The sequence below is a fragment of the Oncorhynchus tshawytscha genome, linkage group LG19, assembly GCF_018296145.1.
Source record: "Oncorhynchus tshawytscha isolate Ot180627B linkage group LG19, Otsh_v2.0, whole genome shotgun sequence".
NCBI classification, from domain to species: Eukaryota; Metazoa; Chordata; class Actinopteri; order Salmoniformes; family Salmonidae; genus Oncorhynchus; species Oncorhynchus tshawytscha.
This window is the reverse complement of record NC_056447.1, coordinates 55,070,007-55,095,255: the sequence shown is the minus strand read 5'-3', so window position 1 is coordinate 55,095,255 and position 25,249 is coordinate 55,070,007. Positions and strand designations below refer to the sequence as shown.

Here is a 25,249-nt window from a genome sequence, read left to right as displayed (position 1 = left end):
GCACGAGAATTGAATGTTAATTTATCAACCATAAGCCGCCTAGAGAATTTGGCAGTCTTTGAAATTGTTGCTTGTTGCATTTATGTATATTTTTTTGTTCAGTGTATTTCCTATAATTCTGTGACAATACGGTGTCCATATTAGGACAACCTTAGTCTCAACAGAGCTTCTTTCAGACAAATACTGCCGCGACTGAGCATCAATGTTACCAGTGTAGTGTCAGTCGTTGTAATTTTTTTAATTTTACGTTTATTTAACTAGGCAAGTCAGTTAAGAACAAATTCTTATTTTCAATGACGGCCAAGGAACAGTGGGTTAAATGCCTGTTCAGGGGGCAGAACGACAGGGGATTTGAACTTGCAACCTTCCGGTTACGAGTCCAACCTTCTAACCACTAGCCTACCCTGCCGCCCCAATAATACCATACGAGCCACACAGGACTAGTCTCACCAAGACACACTGGGATGGACTCTGTTCATTGGTTGATTTCCTCTTGGTCGTCTCCCTGTCAGACGGTGGTCCATGGTAGCTACGCTCTGCTTCAACAGCCTAGTTTCTACATCTACCTGATCCCTCCGGCTCTGCTGTTCCTCCTGGACAAACTCATCAGCCTCAACAGGAAGAAGGTGGAGATCCCTGTGGTCAATGCTACGCTGCTCCCCTCAGGTACTATATTGTACTGTACTGTACCGCTCTTCTCTGGTTATGTCCTGGTGCTACTGTAGCCATTATGACATGGCCCGGCGTGTCAGCACATCGGCTACACTGTCCTGTTTGTATGAATACATATAGACACAACTCCCATTGGCTGTTACTCACTCCCCCTCTCTCTCTCTCTGTATCTCTCTCTGCATCTCTCTGCATCTCTCTGTCTCTGTCTCTGTCTCTGTCTCTGTCTCTGTCTCTGTCTCTGTATCTCTGTCTCTGTATCTCTCTCTCTGTATCTCTCTCTCTGTATCTCTCTCTCTGTATCTCTCTCTCTGTATCTCTCTCTCTGTATCTCTCTCTCTGTATCTCTCTCTCTGTATCTCTCTCTCTGTATCTCTCTCTGTATCTCTCTCTCTCTCTGCATCTCTCTGTATCTCTCTCTCTCTCTGCATATCTCTGTATCTCTCTCTCTCTCTGCATATCTCTGTATCTCTCTCTCTCTCTGCATATCTCTGTATCTCTCTCTCTCTCTGCATCTCTCTGTATCTCTCTCTCTCTCTGTATCTCTATCTCTCTCTCTCTCTGCATCTCTCTGTATCTCTCTCTCTCTCTCTCTCTCTCTGTATCTCTCTCTGTATCTCTCTCTGTCTCTCTCTCTGTCTCTGTCTCTCTCTGTCTATGTCTCTCTCTCTCTCTGTCTCTCTCTGTCTCTCTGTGTGTGTGTGTGTGTCCCCTCTGCAGGTGTGACCTTCCTGGAGTTCAAGCGTCCCCAGGGTTTCATGTACCGCTCAGGCCAGTGGGTGAGGGTGGCGTGCCTGACGCTTGGCACCGATGAGTACCACCCATTCACCTTGACGTCAGCTCCACATGAGGAGACCCTCAGCCTTCATATCCGCGCTGTAGAGAGAGAGGGAGAGAGAGAGGGAGAGAGAGAGATAGGGGGTGGAGAGAGAGAGATGGGGAGAGAGAGAGGGAGAGAGAGAGAGAGAGGGGGAGAGAGAGAGAGGGAGAGAGAGAAGGAGAGAGAAGGAGAGAGAGAGATAGGGGGTGGAAGAGAGAGAGAGAGAGAGAGGAGAGAGAGAGAGAGAGGGGGAGGGAGGGAGAGAGAGACAGAGAGAGAGATAGGGGAGAGAGAGATAGGGGGTGGAAAGAGAGAGAGAGAGGGAGAGAGAGAGATATAGGGGGTGGAAAGAGAGAGAGAGAGAGAGGGAGAGAGAGAGAGGGAGAGAGAGAGAGGGGGAGAGAGACGGAGAGAGAGAAGGAGAGAGAGATAGATAGGGGGTGGAAAGAGAGAGAGAGGGAGAGAGAGAGAGAGAGGGAGAGAGAGAGAGGGAGAGAGAGAGAGGGGGGAGGAGAGAGAGAGAGAGAGAGAGAGAGAGAGGGGGAGACAGAGAGAGAGACAGGGAGGGAGGGAGAGGGAGGGAGAGAGAGAGAGAGAGAGAGGGAGAGAGAGTATGTGTTTAAACTCTGTTGTGGTCTGTCTCCAGGTGCTGTACTTTGAGGACGAGGGCCAGCGTGGAGAGTTTGTCCGGTATCTTCGCTCTGAGGTGACAGACGGTGGACAGGAGCTGGCGGTGAGGGACATGACAGAGAAGGAGCTACTGAGAGAGGCAGTGACCAGAGACCAGAGGACTCAGATAGTTGAGACCTTCATCAGGAGTGCCTTTGCCAAGGTACTGTAATATGGTGATTTAGGAGACGCTTTACCGTAATATGGTGATTTAGGAGACATTTTACTGTAATATGGTGATTTAGGAGACACTTTACTGTAATATGGTGATTTAGGAGACATTTTACTGTAATATGGTGATTTAGGAGACGCTTTACCGTAATATGGTGATTTAGGAGACATTTTACTGTAATATGGTGATTTAGGAGACATTTTACTGTAATATGGTGATTTAGGAGATGCTTTACTGTAATATGGTGATTTAGGAGATGCTTTACTGTAATATGGTGATTTAGGAGACATTTTACTGTAATATGGTGATTTAGGAGACATTTTACTGTAATATGGTGATTTAGGAGATGCTTTTATCCAATGCCACTTACAGAACTGTCAACAACCCTGGTGCTCAGTACGGATAGACACAGACCTTCTGTACCACCCTGGTGCTCAGTACGGATAGACCTTCTGGACCCATAGCATTCCACACCATTCTCTAACCCACTGAGCCATTCAATGTGACCACCATTAACAATCCCAATGACACCAGGCTAAGCATACGTACTGACTTTTTAACCCAGAGTTAAAACAGATCCCCGTCCTATAGGTCCTGGAGATAGAGAGGGCTGGTGTCAGAGACCTGAGTGGTGCGTCCTGTAGGAAGACCCGGGAAGCCCTGCAGACTGAGCTGACAGGAACTGAGTTTGCAGACGCTCTGGGACTCAAACCGGACTCGCTCTTTGTCGACTCCATGTTCACGCTGGCCGACAAGGACGGAAACGGATACCTCTCCTTCCAGGAGTTCCTCGACGTCATCGTGATTTTCATGAACGGTATAGGATGTGGAAGCATATTCACAGCATTTGAATATGAATTAATACATGAATACATGAATATATGAATACATTAATTTGTGAATACATGAATACACAAATATGTGGCCCCTTGAATATGCTAATACATGAATATGTGAATACATGAATACGCAAACACATGAGTATGTGAGTACATGAATACGTTACTACATGAATATGTGAATACATGACTACATGAATACGTGACTACATGAATACGTGACTACATGACTACATGAATACGTGAATACATGACTACATGAATACATGACTACATGAATACGTGAATACATGACTACATGAATACGTGAATACATGACTACATGAATACATGACTACATGAATACGTGAATACATGACTACATGAATACGTGAATACATGACTACATGAATACGTGAATACATGACTACATGAATACGTGAATACATGACTACATGAATACATGACTACATGAATACGTGAATACATGACTACATGAATACGTGAATACGTGAATACATGAATATGTGAATACATGACTACATGAATACGTGAATACATGACTACATGAATACATGACTACGTGAATACGTGAATACATGACTACATGAATACGTGAATACATGACTACATGACTACATGAATACGTGAATACATGAATACATGACTACATGACTATGTGAATACATGACTACATGAATACATGACTACATGACTACGTGAATACGTGAATACATGACTACATGACTACATGAATATGTGAATACATGACTACATGACTACATGAATACATGACTACATGACTACGTGAATACGTGAATACATGAATACATGAATACGTGAATACATGACTACATGACTACGTGAATACGTGAATACATGACTACATGACTACATGAATACATGACTACGTGACTACGTGAATACGTGAATACATGACTACATGAATACATGACTACATGAATACGTGAATACATGACTACATGACTACATGAATACATGACTACATGACTACATGAATACATGACTACATGACTACATGAATACGTATTTGTATTTTGTCGTAGGTTCACCGGAGGAAAAATCCAAATTGATGTTCTCGATGCACGACGTTGACGGAGACGGTTTCTTATCAAAAGAGGAATTCTCCGGACTACTTCGGTAAGCGGCCCTTTCTTCATCCTTTCAGTCTATTGGGTCATCCTAAAAAAAAAAGCCTGGCTTTTGAAGGTACATTAACACACTCTCCGTAGATGTACGGCCACATCCCAGGCCGTTGGCTGCACACACAAAGCCAACATGAAAAGATAAGCGCCGTGCGACAGGTTCCTAACTACGTCCTAGGAACAGTGGGTTAACTGCCTGTTCAGGGGCAGAATGACAGATTTGTACCTTGTCAGCTCGGGATTTGAACTTGCAACCTTTCGGTTACTAGTCCAACGCTCTAACCACTAGGCTCCCTGCCGCCCCTCCACTCTAACCACTAGGCTCCCTGCCGCCCCTCCACTCTAACCACTAGGCTCCCTGCCGCCCCTCCACTCTAACCACTAGGCTACCTGCCGCCCCTCCACTCTAACCACTAGGCTCCCTGTCGCCCCTCCACTCTAACCACTAGGCTCCCTGCCGCCCCTCCACTCTAACCACTAGGCTACCCTGCCGCCCCTCCACTCTAACCACTAGGCTACCTGCCGCCCCTCCACTCTAACCACTAGGCTACCTGCCGCCCCTCCACTCTAACCACTAGACTACCTGCCGCCCCTCCACTCTAACCACTAGGATACCCTGCCGCCCCTCCACTATAACCACTAGGCTACCTGTCGCCCCTCCACTCTAACCACTAGGCTACCCTGTCGCCCCTCCACTCTAACCACTAGACTACCTGCCGCCCCTCCACTCTAACCACTAGACTACCTGCCGCCCCTCCACTCTAACCACTAGGCTACCTGCCGCCCCTCCACTCTAACCACTAGGCTACCTGCCGCCCCTCCACTCTAACCACTAGGCTACCTGCCGCCCCTCCACTCTAACCACTAGACTACCTGCCGCCCCTCCACTCTAACCACTAGGCTACCTGCCGCCCCTCCACTCTAACCACTAGGCTACCTGCCGCCCCTCCACTCTAACCACTAGACTACCTGCCGCCCCTCCACTCTAACCACTAGACTACCTGCCGCCCCTCCACTCTAACCACTAGACTACCTGCCGCCCCTCCACTCTAACCACTAGGCTACCTGCCGCCCCTCCACTCTAACCACTAGACTACCTGCCGCCCTCTGTTCTGCAGGTCATTCATAGAGATCTCCAGCAGCCTCCTGTCTAAAGGCCAGGCTGAGGAGGCTATCCAAGCCATGCTACAGGCCGCGGGCTTCAACGACAAGGAGCAGATCACCTGGGAGGACTTCCACTTCTTGCTCCGGGACCACGAGAAGGAGCTGAAATTTGCCCAGCTCAACATTAAAGGTGACTATACAATAATATACTATATGCAACTTAGCAGAGGCTTTAATCCAGAGAGTTTTAGAGGACAGAGGGGGCGTCCATTCATCTATACGCGTGATTCTTGTGGGAATTGAACCCACCATCTTGGCATTGCTAGATCCACTCTTACCAACTGAGCAGTACAGGACCAAAGGCCTCCTCTGTCCTTGTCTCAGCACTTACCCATAATCCTCTGTATATCTAGGGATGGAGAAGGAGGGAGGAAACAGACTGAGTCGAAACCAACGTGTATCTTTCATCACCCCAGAGAGAAAAATGTAAGATAATAACACCAGGAAGTTAATACCCCAGAGAGGAACAGGTAAGATAACACCAGGGAGGTATTACCCCAGAGAGGAACGGGTAAGATAACACCAGGGAGGTATTACCCCAGAGAGGAACGGGTAAGACAACACCAGGGAGGTATTACCCCAGAGAGGAACGGGTAAGACAACACCAGGGAGGTATTACCCCAGAGAGGAACGGGTAAGACAACACCAGGGAGGTATTACCCCAGAGAGGAACGGGTATGATAACACCAGGGAGGTATAACAGATAGGATACCGTTTAACCAACATGTTGATTGTCAGGCTCTTATCAGGGTCGTGGACATGCTAATGATTTTTTTATGACAGGATGATTGCTTTTTCCAAGTAATCTGTTATTATATTTTGTGACTCAATTACTTCACTCCTTGTCTGCAGGTATGATACCCGTCAGTTTATAAACACTGGGCTTGGTGGTCTAGTGGGTCTTATTTAAAATGGTCATGTCCTCTCTGTCCTAGCTCGCCCTTAGAAGAGGACACGCAGTTCTCCAGCAGCCTGGGGAAAGACGGACAAGAGCTTCGTAGACGACAAGGGAAAAGGTAACTTTAGAGGACAGAGGGTGCGTTCATTCGTGTGTGTGATTCTTGTGGGAGTGTTGTGTTGAACACTGTGCGCTGTTTAACAGTGAGAACCGCAGAACAGTGACCTTACTAAACGACTGAGTTGACTGGCCAATATTAGGTTGCTTTTTGTGTTAATATTTGACGTCTGGATTTGATTATTGTATTTTCAGCGGCTTTGGGATTAAAATGTACGGTTTTCAAAAACCTATTTTGTGAAGATGACCTGGCAAGAGTTCATTACAGGAACATTGTAATGTGTACATATACAATAGAACAGCGAAGGACAACCCTTCTAACCTCTAGACGCCTGTCCTCTGACATCCTCGTGGTCGGGTAACAGACGAGAGTTCATTTCACTAGTCAAGTGTCCGTGCCGTTAGTGGTCTTGGTGTATCTTATAACGTCTCTGTTCCGTGGCGCAGAAGGTTGACGTCGTGTCCAGAACCTCAGTGGGGTCAAAGCTGGGGTTTAACAATGACATCATAGCGATGTCAGACTTCTTGGTACGTGTGTTTCAGGGTGAAGATTTCCTCATGACTTCTTATGTCTGAGTAATGAAGTCATCGCTGGCCAACACCAATAGTGGTGATTGATATGTGCTAAATTACACACTATTCTCTACATAGTCATTTATTTTTTTATTTTTTTAACTAGGAAAGTCATTATGGTGATATCATCTGTATGTATGCTAATTATGTATGCTGATTACGTCTACTGTCCTTCCTTAGCTCCTCTGTCCTTCCTTAGCTCTTCTGTCCTTCCTTAGCTCCTCTGTTCTTCCTTAGCTCCTCTGTCCTTCCTTAGCTCCTCTGTCCTTCCTTAGCTCTTCAGTCCTTCCTTAGCTCCTCTGTTCTTCCTTAGCTCCTCTGTCCTTCCTTAGCACCTCTGTGCTTCCTTAGCTCCTCTGTCCTTCCTTAGCTCCTCTGACCTTCCTTAGCTCTTCCGTCCTTCCTTAGCTCCTCTGTCCTTCCTTAGCTCCTCTGTCCTTCCTTAGCTCCTCTGTCCTTCCTTAGCTCCTCTGACCTTCCTTAGCTCTTCGGAGATTAAATCAATGTTTTCTTTTTACTGTAGTACCTACATTTTCAGTTGACTTAATGACAAGTATCTCCTTCACTCACGTGACTGTATCTTCTTGATGGGGCCTAAGGGCCCTACAGAGCTGGGACTTCGCCCCCCCCCACCACTTGGAACGAGCTGCAAAAGTACATGAAACCAGAGGAGCTCGTCTCCTTCAATGATTTTAAAGCTAGGGTTAAAAACTATGGTGGAAAATGATTCTGGGGGAGGTGGGGGGGGGTGTCAGTGTGTAGACTCCTAGTTGAGACACTACTCCCAAAACCAATGTGCCTGTTCAATGTGTAAACCGGTGTTTTACACTGTAGTGTTTTATATTGTAGAGTTTTATATTGTAGAGTTTTATATTGTAGTGTTTGACATGTTGTCTGCTGCTTTTTCGTCCAGGTCTTATAGACCTTATAGTCTTTATATCTTATAAAATATATTAACATTAACAATGAGACTAAAAACTTGGGGAAATAAAGGTTGAAAAATAAAAAATAAAAAAAATAAGTTCTACTTCAGGGAAGTGTGAGTGATAGCAGTAATTTGGGGTTTACCACGGTTACCTCAGGTTCTGTAAGAGACTTTGGTTGCTTGTGTGGATGACAGTATGTCTGGTATCTAGAGTTGTCCACCCAGTGATGCCACCTGCCTCTACTTACCTCCATTAGCAGATAACACAACACTTGAGGTTTGAGCTCTTCAAATATAGGGATTATGATGGTTTTACCATGCGGTAGAGTACTTAGTATTTACTGTGGGGGAATATCCTCTCTCTTCGGGAGAGAAAAAAAAAAATCAACAAGCATGGTAGATTCATTTACCTCGGTTGATCTAGAAACACAAACTATACATTTAGGCCGCTACACATGAACTCACATTATGTCACATTCTGACCATAGTTCTGTTATTTTATTCTTTGTTTTTAGTATGGTCAGGGTGTGAGTTGGGGTGGGCAGTCTATGTTTGTTTTTCTATGTTTAGGTTTCTGTGTTCGGCCTAGTATGGTTCTCAATCAGAGGCAGGTGTCGTTAGTTGTCTCTGATTGAGAATCATACTTAGGTAGCCTGGGTTTGTTTCCGTGTGAGTGTTTGGGCCACACGGTACTGTTTTGGGTTGTGGGTGTTTGTTTCCGTGTGAGTGTTTAGGCCACACGGTACTGTTTTGGGTTGAGGGTGTTTGTTTCCGTGTGAGTGTTTGGGCCACACGGTATTGTTTTGGGTTGTGGGTGTTTGTTTCCGTGTGAGTGTTTGGGCCACACGGTATTGTTTTGGGTTGTGGGTGTTTGTTTCCGTGTGAGTGTTTGGGACACACGGTATTGTTTCGGTTTTGTATATTTCTCGTTTATTATTTTGTTCCAGTGTTCAGTTTTGAATAAATCAATATGGACACTTAGCACGCTGCGTTTTGGTCCGATCCTTCCTCCTCCTCAGACGAAGAGGAGGAAAGCCGTTACACGTGAACTCACGTTAACTCAGCACCGTGGAGTCACAACTATACATTTAATACAGTACAGAGGGATCTGTTAGCAGAAAAAGTATTTTATTAACAAAAGGTAAACAAATACTTTTGATTTACAGAACTTATTTTTTGTTGCAGTTTTTTAAAAGTTTTTTTTACAGCTAATGTCCTGCAATTCCACACATATTGCCATGAATTATACCAGGTTTATATGATATCTGAATTATACCAGGTTCATATGATATCTGACTTATACCAGGTTTATATGATATCTGACTTATACCAGGTTTATATGATATCTGAATTATACCAGGTTCATATGATATCTGACTTATACCAGGTTCATATGATATCTGAATTATACCAGGTTCATATGATATCTGACTTATACCAGGTTCATATGATATCTGACTTATACCAGGTTTATATGATATCTGACTTATACCAGGTTTATATGATATCTGACTTATACCAGGTTCATATGATATCTGACTTATACCAGGTTCATATGATATCTGACTTATACCAGGTTTATATGATATCTGAATTATACCAGGTTCATATGATATCTGACTTATACCAGGTTTATATGATATCTGACTTATACCAGGTTTATATGATATCTGAATTATACCAGGTTCATATGATATCTGACTTATACCAGGTTCATATGATATCTGAATTATACCAGGTTCATATGATATCTGACTTATACCAGGTTCATATGATATCTGACTTATACCAGGTTTATATGATATCTGACTTATACCAGGTTTATATGATATCTGAATTATACCAGGTTTATATGATATCTGAATTATACCAGGTTTATATGATATCTGAATTATACCAGGTTTATATGATATCTGAATTATACCAGGTTCATATGATATCTGACTTATACCAGGTTCATATGATATCTGAATTATACCAGGTTTATATGATATCTGAATTATACCAGGTTCATATGATATCTGAATTATACCAGGTTTATATGATATCTGAATTATACCAGGTTCATATATCTGAATTATACCAGGTTTATATGATATCTGAGTGAGAGGCACTAATACAAATCACACACCATATCTCAGACAGCACTGGGACGATTTTGACAAAGCTCGGGTGAATGATGCGTCTTGCCATAAAGATCCGTCATTATACAAAACGACACCGATTGGCCCAAGGCGGGAGCTATGGTAATGAACGGACGTCTGTTAGTCACACGATATCTCAATTGGCCCAAAGGAGGAGGAGGAGGGAGGGGGAGGGGGACGCTGCATTATTTGTTGGGGGATGACATGTTTACTGTTGCCTTGTTGTGAGATGTTTTTGGTTTTGATTTTATAGGATACAAATTAAATTGTCCAAATGTTTCAGGTCTTTCTTGAGACAGAGGTCTTTTGACTTCTGTGTAAAATCAAGGTTTAAAAAAAAGTTTTCCAACAGTGCTGTGATAAAGACGTTTGCTGTTGAAACACGTTCAGCAATAAATGCCATTGAAGTGAATTATACTGCCGACCTGAACCTTCTTTAATAGTTTCAGTTTAATGAGTTATGTTGGGACAATAAAGTTGATAGGAATCCTAATGTTAATCTCCGTCTAACTACCTCTTATCCTCCTCCCAGATCGGGCCTCCAGAGTCCTAAAGTGTATGTACTCATCTCAGTCTAACTACCTCTTATCCTCCTCCCAGATCTGGCCTCCAGAGTCCTAAAGTGTATGTACTCATCTCAGTCTAACTACCTCTTATCCTCCTCCCAGATCGGGCCTCCAGAGTCCTAAAGTGTATGTACTCATCTCAGTCTAACTACCTCTTATCCTCCTCCCAGATCGGGCCTCCAGAGTCCTAAAGTGTATGTACTCATCTCAGTCTAACTACCTCTTATCCTCCTCCCAGATCGGGCCTCCAGAGTCCTAAAGTGTATGTACTCATCTCAGTCTAACTACCTCTTATCCTCCTCCCAGATCGGGCCTCCAGAGTCCTAAAGTGTATGTACTCATCTCAGTCTAACTACCTCTTATCCTCCTCCCAGATCGGGCCTCCAGAGTCCTAAAGTGTACGTGAAACCCAAGAAGGATCGCTCCGGCAGGAACGCCGTCCAGCAGAAGATCCAGCACTTCAAACGTTTCATAGAGAACTACCGTCGCCATATTGTCTGTTTCACCATCGTCTACGGCATCACAGCTGGAGTGGCGCTGGAGAGATGCTACTGTGAGATGTGTTGTTGTGTTGTGTTGTTGTGAGTTGTGTTGTTTTGTTGTTGTGAGTTGTGTTGTGAGTTGTGTTGTTGTGAGTTGTGTTGTTGTGATGTTGTGTTGTTGTGTTGTTGTGAGTTGTGTTGTTGTGAGTTGTGTTGTTGTGAGTTGTGTTGTTGTGTTGTTGTGAGTTGTGTTGTGAGTTGTGTTGTTGTGTTGTTGTGAGTTGTGTTGTGTTGTTGTGAGTTGTGTTGTTGTGTTGTGAGTTGTGTTGTTGTGTTGTTGTGAGTTGTGTTGTTGTGAGTTGTGTTGTTGTGTTGTTGTGAGTTGTGTTGTTGTGTTGTTGTGAGTTGTGTTGTTGTGTTGTTGTGTTGTGAGTTGTTGTGAGTTGTGTTGTTGTGTTGTGTTGTTGTGAGTTGTGTTGTGTTGGAGTTGTGTTGTGTTGTTGTGAGTTGTGTTGTGAGTTGTGTTGTGAGTTGTGTTGTTGTTGTGAGTTGTTGTGAGTTGTGAGTTGTGTTGTTGTGAGTGTTGTTGTTGTGAGTTGTGTTGTTGTGAGTTGTGTTGTTGTGAGTTGTGTTGTTGTGAGTTGTGTTCTTGTGAGTTGTGTTCTTGTGTTCTTGTCTTCCTCTCTTCTCTTGTTCTCTCTCTCTCTGGTCTCCTGTTTTGGTAGTTAGCCGGGTACTTCGTGAACAACTGCTGGTGTAAAAGGGCTTTTATAAAATACATTTTATTGATTGAATTTGACATAGCCTGGCTGGTCAAAAAAACAAAGAGAAATGTTCGTGTTTGTCCTTTTTGAGCCACTGTAGCAACAACAACAGCCAGAAACACTTCCTCAAAATAGTCTGTATAAATCGAAGATAACATACATTTTGACGGGGGTTTTTAGCCGAGGAGGTCTTAGTCGCGCAATTTTACATCTAAGATGTTTTGGCAAAGTATTTCTCAAGTGAAGAAATATGCATGAAAAATATAATTATCTTGTTTCTTGACAACAAACGATACATTTTCCCCCACTCTTATTAGAGTGGTACTGTTTACCAATCACCGGCTAAGGGGTGTAGGCTACAGAACTTCGACGTGCCAACCAAAAATACATTTGTGTGAGCGAACACCAAAAACGTACAGTAAGCTGACGACGGTCACAAGAGACGGTTTTGTTGACACGACTGATTCACTTAAAGCTGCAATTTTTTTTTTTTTCTGGGGCGACCCGACTAAAATTCACATAGAAATGTGAATTATAGAGCTGTCATTCTCACATAAAGCAAGTCTAAGAAGGTATATCTGTTCCATGAGCTCTATTTCTATTACATCTTTTCATTTCACTTTTTCTACAGTATACTGACTTGTTTTGCCATATAAACTGAAACGAGGTCAACTATTTAAATTTTTATCAACCAGGAAATGGAGGAGAGATTTTTAGCATAGTGCACTTTTTTAATTGGATATTCATAATTTAATTGAATATTCATGAAATGCAGACTCCATTGCCCTATAAAAGGCATCTGAAAATAAAAGGTGTGGTTTAACCAGACACAGATTAAACCTATAGTCCTGGACTAAAAAAACATACACGATGGAGAAAGTGCTTTTAATTAAGGACAAGGCATAATCTGCATCTGGGAAACCAGCCCATAGAATAAAAACCACTGGACTAACAGGAAAACAAACATCTTGCTGTGTTTTTAGACTATGGTTTGCAGGCAGACTCTTCGGGCGTGCCGGAGACGTCGGCGGTGGGCATAGTGGTGTCGCGTGGTTCGGCGGCGGCCATTTCCTTCCTGTACCCCTACATGTTGCTGACGGTGTGCCGTAACCTCATCACCCTGGGACGAGAGACCTTCCTCAACCGATACATCCCCTTCGACGCCGCTATAGACTTCCATCGCTTCATGGCCATGTCCGCCATCTTACTCACAGGTCAGAGGTCACAGGTCAGACTGACCTTAACCCTAACTCCTATCTCTAACCCTTCATGGTCATTTCCGCCATCTTACTCACAGGTGAGAGGTCACAGGTCAGACTGACCTTAACCCTAACTCCTATCTCTAACCTTTAATGGTCATGTCCGCCATCTTACATCTTACATTGGTCAGAGGTCACAGGTCAGACTGACCTTAACCCTAACTCTAACAGAGATTCAACACTAGATACTGGTACTCACTGTAACAGAGATTCAACACTAGATACTGGTACTCACTGTAACAGAGATTCAACACTAGATACTGGTACTCACTGTAACAGAGATTCAACACTAGATACTGGTACTCACTGTAACAGAGATTCAACACTACATACTGGTACTACATTTATCAATACTAGTTCTACAGATCACCATGTGGGACTGTGGCACAATCGCACATGGTGTTTACAGGTCATGTTGTGTGTTCCTTCCAACCCCTTTCCCTCCCTTCCTCCTCTCCCCTGCAGTCACCCACTGTCTGGGTCACGTGGTGAACATCTACGTGTTCTCAGTCAGTGACCTCAGCATCCTGGCCTGTCTGTTCCCCAGGGTCCTAGCCAACAACGGGTAATGACATCAGCATCATTTCACCATACGATACTCCTGGTAGCTGTCTATGTTCATCTGGAGATATATCACCCTTAAAAGGTCTTCTCTTGTATCTGGTTTACTATGTGTTGACTGTTGACTATGTGTTGACTGTTGACTATGTGTTGACTGTTGACTATGTGTTGACTGTTTACCATGTGTTGACTGTTGACTATGTGTTGACTAAAATCAAATCAAATCAAATTTTATTTGTCACATACACATGGTTAGCAGATGTTAATGCGAGTGTAGCGAAATGCTTGTGCTTCTAGTTCCGACATTGCAGTAATAACGAACAAGTAATCTAACTAACAATTCCAAAAAAACTACTGTCTTATACACAGTGTAAGGGGATAAAGAATATGTACATAAGGATATATGAATGAGTGATGGTACAGAGCAGCATAGGCAAGATACAGTAGATGATATCGAGTACAGTATATACATATGAGATGAGTATGTAAACCAAGTGGCATAGTTAAAGTGGCTAGTGATACATGTATTACATAAGGATGCAGTCGATGATATAGAGTACAGTATCAACGTATGCATATGAGATGAATAATGTAGGGTAAGTAACATTATATAAGGTAGCATTGTTTAAAGTGGCTAGTGATATATTTACATCATTTCCCATCAATTCCCATTATTAAAGTGGCTGGAGTAGAGTCAGTGTCATTGACAGTGTGTTGGCAGTAGCCACTCAATGTTAGTGGTGGCTGTTTAACAGTCTGATGGCCTTGAGATAGAAGCTGTTTTTCAGTCTCTCGGTCCCAGCTTTGATGCACCTGTACTGACCTCGCCTTCTGGATGGTAGCGGGGTGAACAGGCAGTGGCTCGGGTGGTTGTTGTCCTTGATGATCTTTATGGCCTTCCTGTGACATCGGGTGGTGTAGGTGTCCTGGAGGGCAGGTAGTTTGCCCCCGGTGATGCGCTGTGCAGACCTCACTACCCTCTGGAGAGCCTTACGGTTGAGGGCGGTGCAGTTGCCGTACCAGGCGGTGATACAGCCCGCCAGGATGCTCTCGATTGTGCATCTGTAGAAGTTTGTGAGTGCTTTTGGTGACAAGCCGAATTTCTTCAGCCTCCTGAGGTTGAAGAGGCGCTGCTGCGCCTTCCTCACGATGCTGTCTGTGTGAGTGGACCAATTCAGTTTGTCTGTGATGTGTATGCCGAGGAACTTAACTTGCTACCTATGTGTTGACTATGTGTTGACTATGTGTTGACTGTGTGTTGACTGTGTGTTGACTGTGTGTTGACTGTGTGTTGACTATGTGTTGACTGTGTGTTGACTGTGTGTTGACTGTGTGTTGACTGTGTGTTGACTGTTGACCATGTGTTGACTGTTGACCATGTGTTGACTGTTGACCATGTGTTGACTGTTGACCATGTGTTGACTGTTGACCATGTGTTGACTGTTGACCATGTGTTGACTGTTGACCATGTGTTGACTGTTGACCATGTGTTGACTATGTGTTGACTGTTTACCATGTGTTGACTGTTTACCATGTGTTGACTGTTTACCATGTGTTGACTGTTTACCATGTGTTGACTATGTGTTGACTATGTGTTGACTATGTGTTGACTGTTTACCATGTGTTGACTATGTGTTGACTATGTGTTGACTGTTTACCATGTGTTGACTATGTGTTGACTATGTGTTGACTGTTTACCATGTGTTGACTATGTGTTGACTATGTGTTGACTGTTTACCATGTGTTGACTATCTGTTGACTATGTGTTGACTGTTTACCATGTGTTGACCATGTGTTGACTATGTGTTGACTATGTGTTGACTGTTTACCATGTGTTGACTATGTGTTGACTGTTTACCATGTGTTTACCATGTGTTGACTATGTGTTGACTGTTTACCATGTGTTGACTATGTGTTGACTATGTGTTGACTGTTTACCATGTGTTGACTATGTGTTGACTATGTGTTGACTGTTTACCATGTGTTGACTATGTGTTGACTATGTGTTGACTATGTGTTGACTGTTTACCATGTGTTGACTATGTGTTGACTGTTTACCATGTGTTTACCATGTGTTGACTATGTGTTGACTATGTGTTGACTATGTGTTGACTATGTGTTGACTGTTTACCATGTGTTGACTATGTGTTGACTATGTGTTGACTGTTTACCATGTGTTGACTATGTGTTGACTATGTGTTGACTGTTTACCATGTGTTGACTATGTGTTGACTATGTGTTGACTGTTTACCATGTGTTGACTATGTGTTGACTGTTTACCATGTGTTTACCATGTGTTGACTATGTGTTGACTGTTTACCATGTGTTGACTATGTGTTGACTATGTGTTGACTGTTTACCATGTGTTGACTATGTGTTGACTATGTGTTGACTATGTGTTGACTATGTGTTGACTATGTGTTGACTATGTGTTGACTGTTTACCATGTGTTGACTATGTGTTGACTATGTGTTGACTGTTTACCATGTGTTGACTATGTGTTGACTATGTGTTGACTGTTTACCATGTGTTGACTATGTGTTGACTATGTGTTGACTGTTTACCATGTGTTGACTATGTGTTGACTGTGTGTTGACTGTTGACCATGTGTTGACTATGTGTTGACTGTTGACCATGTGTTGACTATGTGTTGACTATGTGTTGACTATGTGTTGACTGTTTACCATGTGTTGACTATGTGTTGACTATGTGTTGACTGTTTACCATGTGTTGACTATGTGTTGACTGTGTGTTGACTGTTTACCATGTGTTGACTATGTGTTGACTGTGTGTTGACTGTTGACCATGTGTTGACTGTGTGTTGACTGTGTTGACTGTTGACCATGTGTTGACTGTGTGTTGACTGTTTACCATGTGTTGACTATGTGTTGACTGTGTGTTGACTGTTTACCATGTGTTGACTATGTGTTGACTATGTGTTGACCATGTGTTGACTGTTGACCATGTGTTGACTGTTGACCATGTGTTGACTATGTGTTGACTATGTGTTGACTGTTGACCATGTGTTGACTATGTGTTGACTATGTGTTGACTGTTTACCATGTGTTGACTATGTGTTGACTATGTGTTGACTATGTGTTGACTATGTGTTGACTGTTTACCATGTGTTGACTATGTGTTGACTATGTGTTGACTGTTTACCATGTGTTGACTATGTGTTGACTGTTTACCATGTGTTTACCATGTGTTGACTATGTGTTGACTGTTTACCATGTGTTGACTATGTGTTGACTATGTGTTGACTGTTTACCATGTGTTGACTATGTGTTGACTATGTGTTGACTGTTTACCATGTGTTGACTATGTGTTGACTATGTGTTGACTGTTTACCATGTGTTGACTATGTGTTGACTATGTGTTGACTGTTTACCATGTGTTGACTATGTGTTGACTGTGTGTTGACTGTTTACCATGTGTTGACTATGTGTTGACTGTTTACCATGTGTTGACTATGTGTTGACTATGTGTTGACTGTTTACCATGTGTTGACTATGTGTTGACTATGTGTTGACTGTTTACCATGTGTTGACTATGTGTTGACTATGTGTTGACTATGTGTTGACTATGTGTTGACTATGTGTTGACTATGTGTTGACTGTTTACCATGTGTTGACTATGTGTTGACTATGTGTTGACTATGTGTTGACTGTTTACCATGTGTTGACTATGTGTTGACTATGTGTTGACTATGTGTTGACTGTTTACCATGTGTTGACTATGTGTTGACTATGTGTTGACTGTTTACCATGTGTTGACTATGTGTTGACTATGTGTTGACTGTTTACCATGTGTTGACTATGTGTTGACTATGTGTTGACTGTTTACCATGTGTTGACTATGTGTTGACTGTGTGTTGACTGTTGACCATGTGTTGACTATGTGTTGACTGTTGACCATGTGTTGACTATGTGTTGACTATGTGTTGACTGTTTACCATGTGTTGACTATGTGTTGACTATGTGTTGACTGTTTACCATGTGTTGACTATGTGTTGACTATGTGTTGACTGTTTACCATGTGTTGACTATGTGTTGACTATGTGTTGACTATGTGTTGACTGTTTACCATGTGTTGACTGTGTGTTGACTGTGTGTTGACTGTTGACCATGTGTTGACTGTGTGTTGACTGTTTACCATGTGTTGACTATGTGTTGACTATGTGTTGACTGTTTACCATGTGTTGACTATGTGTTGACTATGTGTTGACTGTTTACCATGTGTTGACTATGTGTTGACTATGTGTTGACTGTTTACCATGTGTTGACTGTGTGTTGACTGTGTGTTGACTGTTGACCATGTGTTGACTATGTGTTGACTGTTTACCATGTGTTGACTATGTGTTGACTATGTGTTGACTGTTTACCATGTGTTGACTATGTGTTGACTATGTGTTGACTGTTTACCATGTGTTGACTATGTGTTGACTATGTGTTGACTATGTGTTGACTATGTGTTGACTGTTTACCATGTGTTGACTATGTGTTGACTATGTGTTGACTGTTTACCATGTGTTGACTATGTGTTGACTATGTGTTGACTGTTTACCATGTGTTGACTATGTGTTGACTATGTGTTGACTATGTGTTGACTATGTGTTGACTGTGTTGACTGTTTACCATGTGTTGACTATGTGTTGACTATGTGTTGACTATGTGTTGACTGTTTACCATGTGTTGACTATGTGTTGACTATGTGTTGACTGTTTACCATGTGTTGACTATGTGTTGACTATGTGTTGACTGTTTACCATGTGTTGACTATGTGTTGACTATGTGTTGACTGTTTACCATGTGTTGACTATGTGTTGACTGTTTACCATGTGTTGACTATGTGTTGACTATGTGTTGACTGTTTACCATGTGTTGACTATGTGTTGACTATGTGTTTACCATGTGTTGACTATGTGTTGACTGTTTGCAGGTCTGAGATGCCGATGAGATGGTCGTGGTGGTTCTTTCAGACAGTTCCAGGTAGGACAGAATACAAACCATTCCCAACGGTCAAGACTGTATGATGTCATAATTATGTCATTTCACCCACTGAAAGAAAAAGAGCTACTTGATGTAATTTCTGAAGATCACAGTAGCTCAGTAATTCCACGTCTCTCTCTCTCTTCTACCCCTACTCCCACCCACTCTCTCTCTCTCTCTCTCTTCTACTCCCACCCACTCTCTCTCTCTCTCGCTCTCTCTCTCTGTCTCTCTTCTACCCCTACTCCCACCTTCTCTCTCTCTGTCTCTCTTCTACCCCTACTCCCACCCACTCTCTCTCTCTGTCTCTCTCTCTCTGTCTCTCTTCTACCCCTACTCCCACTCTCTCTCTCTCTCTCTCTCTCTCTCTCTCTCTGTCTTTCTTCTACCCCTACTCCCACCCACTCTCTCTCTCTCTCTCTGTCTCTCTTCTACCCCTACTCCCACCCACTCTCTCTCTCTCTCTCTCTCTCTCTCTCTCTCTCTCTCTGTCTCTCTTCTACCCCTACTCCCACCTTCTCTCTCTCGCTCTCTCTCTCGCTCTCTCTCTCGCTCTCTCTCTCTCTCTCTCTCTCTCTCTCTCTCCTACCCCTACTCCCACCCACTCTCTCTCTCGTCTCTCTCTCTCCTACCCCTACTCTCTCTCTAACGTTACTCCAGGAATGACGGGCGTCCTGCTTCTGTTCATCTTTGCGTTTATGTACGTCTTCGCCTCACACTACTTCCGACGAATCAGCTTCCAGGGATTCTGGCTCACACACTACCTCTATGTGGTTATCTACATCCTGGTGAGCACACTACCTCTATGTGGTTATCTACATCCTGGTGAGCACACTACCTCTATGTGGTTATCTACATCCTGGTGAGCACACTACCTCTATGTGGTTATCTACATCCTGGTGAGCACACTACCTCTATGTGGTTATCTACATCCTGGTGAGCACACTACCTCTATGTGGTTATCTACATCCTGGTGAGCACACTACCTCTATGTGGTTATCTACATCCTGGTGAGCACACTACCTCTATGTGGTTATCTACATCCTGGTGAGCACACTACCTCTATGTGGTTATCTACATCCTGGTGAGCACACTACCGAACAAAAATATAAACGCAACATGTAAAGTGTTGGTCTCATGTTTCCTGAAATAAAATATCCCAGAAATGTTCCAAACGCACAAAAAAATCGTATTTCTCTAAAATGTTGTGAACAAATTTGTTTACATCCCTGTTAGTGAGCATTTCTCATTTGCCAAGATAATCCATCCACCTGACAGGTGTGTCATATCAAGAAGCTGATTAAACAGCATGATCATTACACAGGTGCACCTTGTGCTGGGTACAATAAAAGGACACTCTAAAATGTGCAGTTTTGTAAAACAACACAATGCCTCAAGTTTTGAGGGAGAGTGAAATTGGCATGCTGACTGTAGGAATGTCTACCAGAGCTGTTGCACGAGAATTGAATGTTAATTTATCAACCATAAGCCGCCTAGAGAATTTGGCAGTCTTTGAAATTGTTGCTTGTTGCATTTATGTATATTTTTTTGTTCAGTGTATTTCCTATAATTCTGTGACAATACGGTGTCCATATTAGGACAACCTTAGTCTCAACAGAGCTTCTTTCAGACAAATACTGCCGCGACTGAGCATCAATGTTACCAGTGTAGTGTCAGTCGTTGTAATTTTTTTAATTTTACGTTTATTTAACTAGGCAAGTCAGTTAAGAACAAATTCTTATTTTCAATGACGGCCAAGGAACAGTGGGTTAAATGCCTGTTCAGGGGGCAGAACGACAGGGGATTTGAACTTGCAACCTTCCGGTTACGAGTCCAACCTTCTAACCACTAGCCTACCCTGCCGCCCCAATAATACCATACGAGCCACACAGGACTAGTCTCACCAAGACACACTGGGATGGACTCTGTTCATTGGTTGATTTCCTCTTGGTCGTCTCCCTGTCAGACGGTGCTCTCTCTCTTTCTCCATGGTAGCTACGCTCTGCTTCAACAGCCTAGTTTCTACATCTACCTGATCCCTCCGGCTCTGCTGTTCCTCCTGGACAAACTCATCAGCCTCAACAGGAAGAAGGTGGAGATCCCTGTGGTCAATGCTACGCTGCTCCCCTCAGGTACTATATTGTACTGTACTGTACCGCTCTTCTCTGGTTATGTCCTGGTGCTACTGTAGCCATTATGACATGGCCCGGCGTGTCAGCACATCGGCTACACTGTCCTGTTTGTATGAATACATATAGACACAACTCCCATTGGCTGTTACTCACTCCCCCCTCTCTCTCTCTCTCTCTGTATCTCTCTCTGCATCTCTCTCTCTCTCTCTCTCTCTGCATCTCTCTGCATCTCTCTCTCTCTGTCTCTGTCTCTCTCTCTGTATCTCTCTCTGTATCTCTCTGCATCTCTCTGCATCTCTCTGCATCTCTCTCTCTCTCTCTCTCTGTATCTCTCTCTGTATCTCTCTCTCTGTATCTCTCTCTGTATCTCTCTCTCTGTCTCTGTCTCTGTCTCTGTCTCTGTCTCTGTCTCTGTCTCTCTCTCTCTCTGTCTCTCTCTCTCTGTATCTGCATCTCTCTCTCTCTCTCTCTCTGCATCTCTCTCTCTCTCTGTATCTCTCTGCATCTCTCTCTGCATCTCTCTCTGCATCTGTGTGTGTGTCTGTGTGTGTGTCTGTCCCTCTGCAGGTGTGACCTTCCTGGAGTTCAAGCGTCCCCAGGGTTTCATGTACCGCTCAGGCCAGTGGGTGAGGGTGGCGTGCCTGACGCTTGGCACCGATGAGTACCACCCATTCACCTTGACGTCAGCTCCACATGAGGAGACCCTCAGCCTTCATATCCGCGCTGTAGGTCCCTGGACCAGCCACCTCCGAGAGGCGTACACCCCCGACAACCTGGGGCAACTAGGAGCATATCCAAAGGCATGGAGGGAGAGAGACTCTGTGTGTGTGTGTGTGTGTGTGTGTGTGTGTGTGTGTGTGTGTGTTCGCTCACATCCGTGTCTGCTGCAAGCGTGGTTGGTTGGATGGTTGATTAATTCTTGCTGTCTTGCAATGCTTACTCTATCACATATTTGTACTCCTGTTCCACAGCTGTACCTGGACGGGCCGTTTGGGGAGGGCCACCAGGAGTGGACGGACTTCGAGGTGTCAGTCCTGGTGGGAGGAGGGATTGGAGTCACCCCCTTCGCTTCCATCCTCAAAGACCTGGTCTTTAAGTCCTCCGTCAAGTTTAAGACCCAGTGTAGAAAAGTCAGTAAGCTATCCAACCTGAGCATGATGCACCATGGTACTTTTACTACTATGATCTTTTTTCTTCTCAAAATAAAGACACATTTGGGACACTGCGTCTGTCTGTCTGTAGGTGTACTTTATCTGGGTGACTCGTACGCAGCGTCAGTTTGAGTGGGTGTCTGACATCATCCGGGAGGTGGAGGAGCAGGACAGTGTGGATCTGGTCTCTGTCCACATCTACATCACACAGCTGGCAGAGAAGTTTGACCTGCGAACCACCATGCTGGTGAGAAACCACCCCCCCCCCCAAAAAAAACAAAACAAACATGCCCAATGAAGAAGCAATCATGAATTTGTGTTTCAAACAATGGTCTAAGCTGGTATATCTGGGTTGTCTCTGGTCAGTACGTGTGTGAGCGTCACTTCCAGAAGGTGTGGAACAGGAGCCTCTTCACCGGCCTGCGCTCTGTCACCCACTTTGGCCGTCCACCATTCGTCTCCTTCTTCAGTTCTCTGCAGGAAGTGCATCCTGAGGTCAGTTACTGCTACACAACAGTGTGTGTGTGTGTCCTTCAGCACACTGCAGGAGGTGCGGGCTGAGGTCAGTTACTGCTACACAACTGTGTGTGTGTGTCCTTCAGCACACTGCAGGAGGTGCGGGCTGAGGTCAGTGATAGTGACAGATCTGCTGTAGTTGTTGTCTAACTGTTTTTCCGTATAGTCAACTACTATAACTGTTATTGTGCACTGTAATCTGTTATCCTACGATCGTTATGATCAATCCATTGGACTTGGCTACACAGCACAAACATCTCTGGGAACAGACTGCTGCTGTTCTGATCCATTCCACAGTATCCAGTACAACTGTACGTTTGTCCATAAATAAAGTCCACCTGTGTGCAATCTAAGTATCACATGATCTCAGTATATATATACCTGTTCTGAAAGGCCCCAGAGTCTGCAACACCACCAAGCAAGGGGCACCACCAAGCAAGGGGCATTATGAAGACCAAGGAGCTCTCCAAACAGGTCAGGGACAAAGTTGTGGAGAAGTACAGACCAGGTGTTGGGTTATAAAAAAATATCGGAAACTTTGAAACATCCCACGGACCGCCATTAAATCTATTATAAAAAAATGGAACGAATATGGCACCACAACAAACCTGCCAAGAGAGGACTGCCCGAAAGGAGCTGCAAAGCTCCACAGCAGAGATTGGAGTTTCTGTCCATAGGACCGTACACTCCACAGAGCTGGGCTTTATGGAAGAGTGGCCAGAAAAAAGCCATTGCTTAAAGAAAAAAATAAGCAAACACATTTGGTGTTCACCAAAAGGCACGTGAAGACTCCCCAAACATATGGAAGAAGGTACTCTGGTCAGATGAGACTAAGATGTTGCTTTTTTGGCCATCAAGGAAAACCCAACACCTCTCATCACCCCAAGAACACCATCCACACAGTGAAGCATGGTGGTGGCAGCATCAAGCTGTGGGGACGTTTTTCATCGGCAGGGACTGGGAAACTGGTCAGAATTGAAGGAATGATGGATGGGGCTAAATACAGGGAAATTCTTGAGGTAAACCTGTTTCAGTCTTCCAGACATTTGAGACGGGGACAGAGGTACACCTTTCAGCAGGACAATGACCCAAAGCATACTGCTAAAGCAACACTCTGGTGGTTTAAGGGGAAACATTTAAATGTCTTGGAATGGCCTAGTCAAAGCCCAGACCTCAATCCAATTGAGAATGTGGTATGACTTAAAGATTGCTGTACACATGCAGAACCCATCCAACTTGAAGGAGCTGGAGCAGTTTGACCTTGAAGAATGGGCAAAAATCCCAGTGGCTAGATGTGCCAAGCTTATAGAGACTTAACCCAAGAGACTTGCAGCTGTAATTGCTGCAAAAGGTGACTCTACCAAGTATTGACTTTTGGGGGGGGTAGCCATGTTTCACAATAAAAAAATATTTTGTATCTTCAAAGTGGTAGGCATGTTGTGTAAATCAAATTATAAATAAAAATGTAATTATGCTAACATCAACTTATTTAAAAAAAAAACAGATACTCACACTGACGATGTATCTCACACAATCTCTTACTCTCTCTTTCCCCTCTACCCCTCTCTCTCTACCCCCCCTCTCTCCTCTCTCCAGGTGGGTAAGATCGGTGTGTTCAGCTGTGGTCCTCCTGGTCTCACTAAGAACGTAGAGAAGGGCTGCCAACAGATGAACAAGAGAGACCAAGCACATTTCATACATCACTATGAAAACTTCTAAACTTGTACAACACTACTAGGGATTTCTGCCCTTACTAGGGACATACTAGGGGTTACAATACACACAACACATGTTACTATGGGAAATAAGAATTACCGTGGGTATATATGTCTTTCTTACCATTGTTTTTTTGTACCGTGCATCTGAAAGTAACAGGATGTGTATATGTATATATATATATATATATATATATATAACTTCTAAATGTATAGTCTTCTCTTGCTACAACAAAACAGCACTGCTCGGTATTTCCTTCCCTCAAGCAGAGATGGAGAATGTTATATACACACAACATTGGGATACCATTTTTTTTTTAGAAAGAACAGTTTATGATTCATTCAGACTAGATTTATGATTTACAAATGATTTACAGTGAAAATAAAAGACAGTATATACTCTATTACATTTTTTTTTAAATGCACATCATCTGCAAAATAAATTGTAATTCAACAATATAATAAAATTAAATATGTTTCTCTTTCAAGACTGCGTCAATATGAACTCATTTTTATTAAATCACTATCTTACATGTAATACCGCTATGCTTTCGTTTTACGACCCTTACTCTACAGAAGAAGTCGTTTTACGACCCTTACTCTACAGAAGAAGTCGTTTTACAACCCTTACTCTACAGAAGAAGTCGTTTTACAACCCTTACTCTACAGAAGAAGTCGTTTTACAACCCTTACTCTACAGAAGTCGTTTCACAACCCTTACTCTACAGAAGAAGTAGTTTTACAACCCTTACTCTACAGAAGAAGTAGTTTTACAACCCTTACTCTACAGAAGAAGTAGTTTGAATAGCTGATCAGCTGACTAGTACAGGTGTGAAGAAAGAAAGCGTGTCTGTTATCTGCTTCTAGCCAGCTGATTATTACACAGCACAAACTCACTGGTATCAGGTCAAGTGTTTCAATAGACATGAATTATGTTGAAGGAGAACTAGTCTATTTGCCACAAGAGATTTCATCAG

At 43.4% G+C, this 25,249-nt stretch overlaps 1 protein-coding gene across 1 annotated transcript in view; it reads left to right on the top strand.

The window, feature by feature from the left end:
- Positions 1-24,760, top strand: part of LOC112219061 (dual oxidase 2) — a 56,169-nt gene extending 31,409 nt beyond the window's left edge. Inside the window, 19 exon segments of the mRNA XM_042301188.1 lie at positions 513-666; positions 1,390-1,547; positions 2,136-2,321; positions 2,922-3,147; positions 4,216-4,309; positions 5,433-5,608; positions 5,832-5,904; positions 6,414-6,494; positions 11,076-11,254; positions 12,931-13,161; positions 13,672-13,771; positions 18,709-18,758; positions 19,419-19,546; positions 20,725-20,890; positions 21,458-21,690; positions 21,862-22,020; positions 22,133-22,288; positions 22,408-22,536; positions 24,154-24,760. Coding sequence (XP_042157122.1) covers positions 513-666; positions 1,390-1,547; positions 2,136-2,321; positions 2,922-3,147; positions 4,216-4,309; positions 5,433-5,608; positions 5,832-5,904; positions 6,414-6,494; positions 11,076-11,254; positions 12,931-13,161; positions 13,672-13,771; positions 18,709-18,758; positions 19,419-19,546; positions 20,725-20,890; positions 21,458-21,690; positions 21,862-22,020; positions 22,133-22,288; positions 22,408-22,536; positions 24,154-24,276 — 2,802 coding nt within the window. The 3' untranslated portion in view covers positions 24,277-24,760.
- The last annotated feature ends 489 nt before the right edge of the window (positions 24,761-25,249 follow it).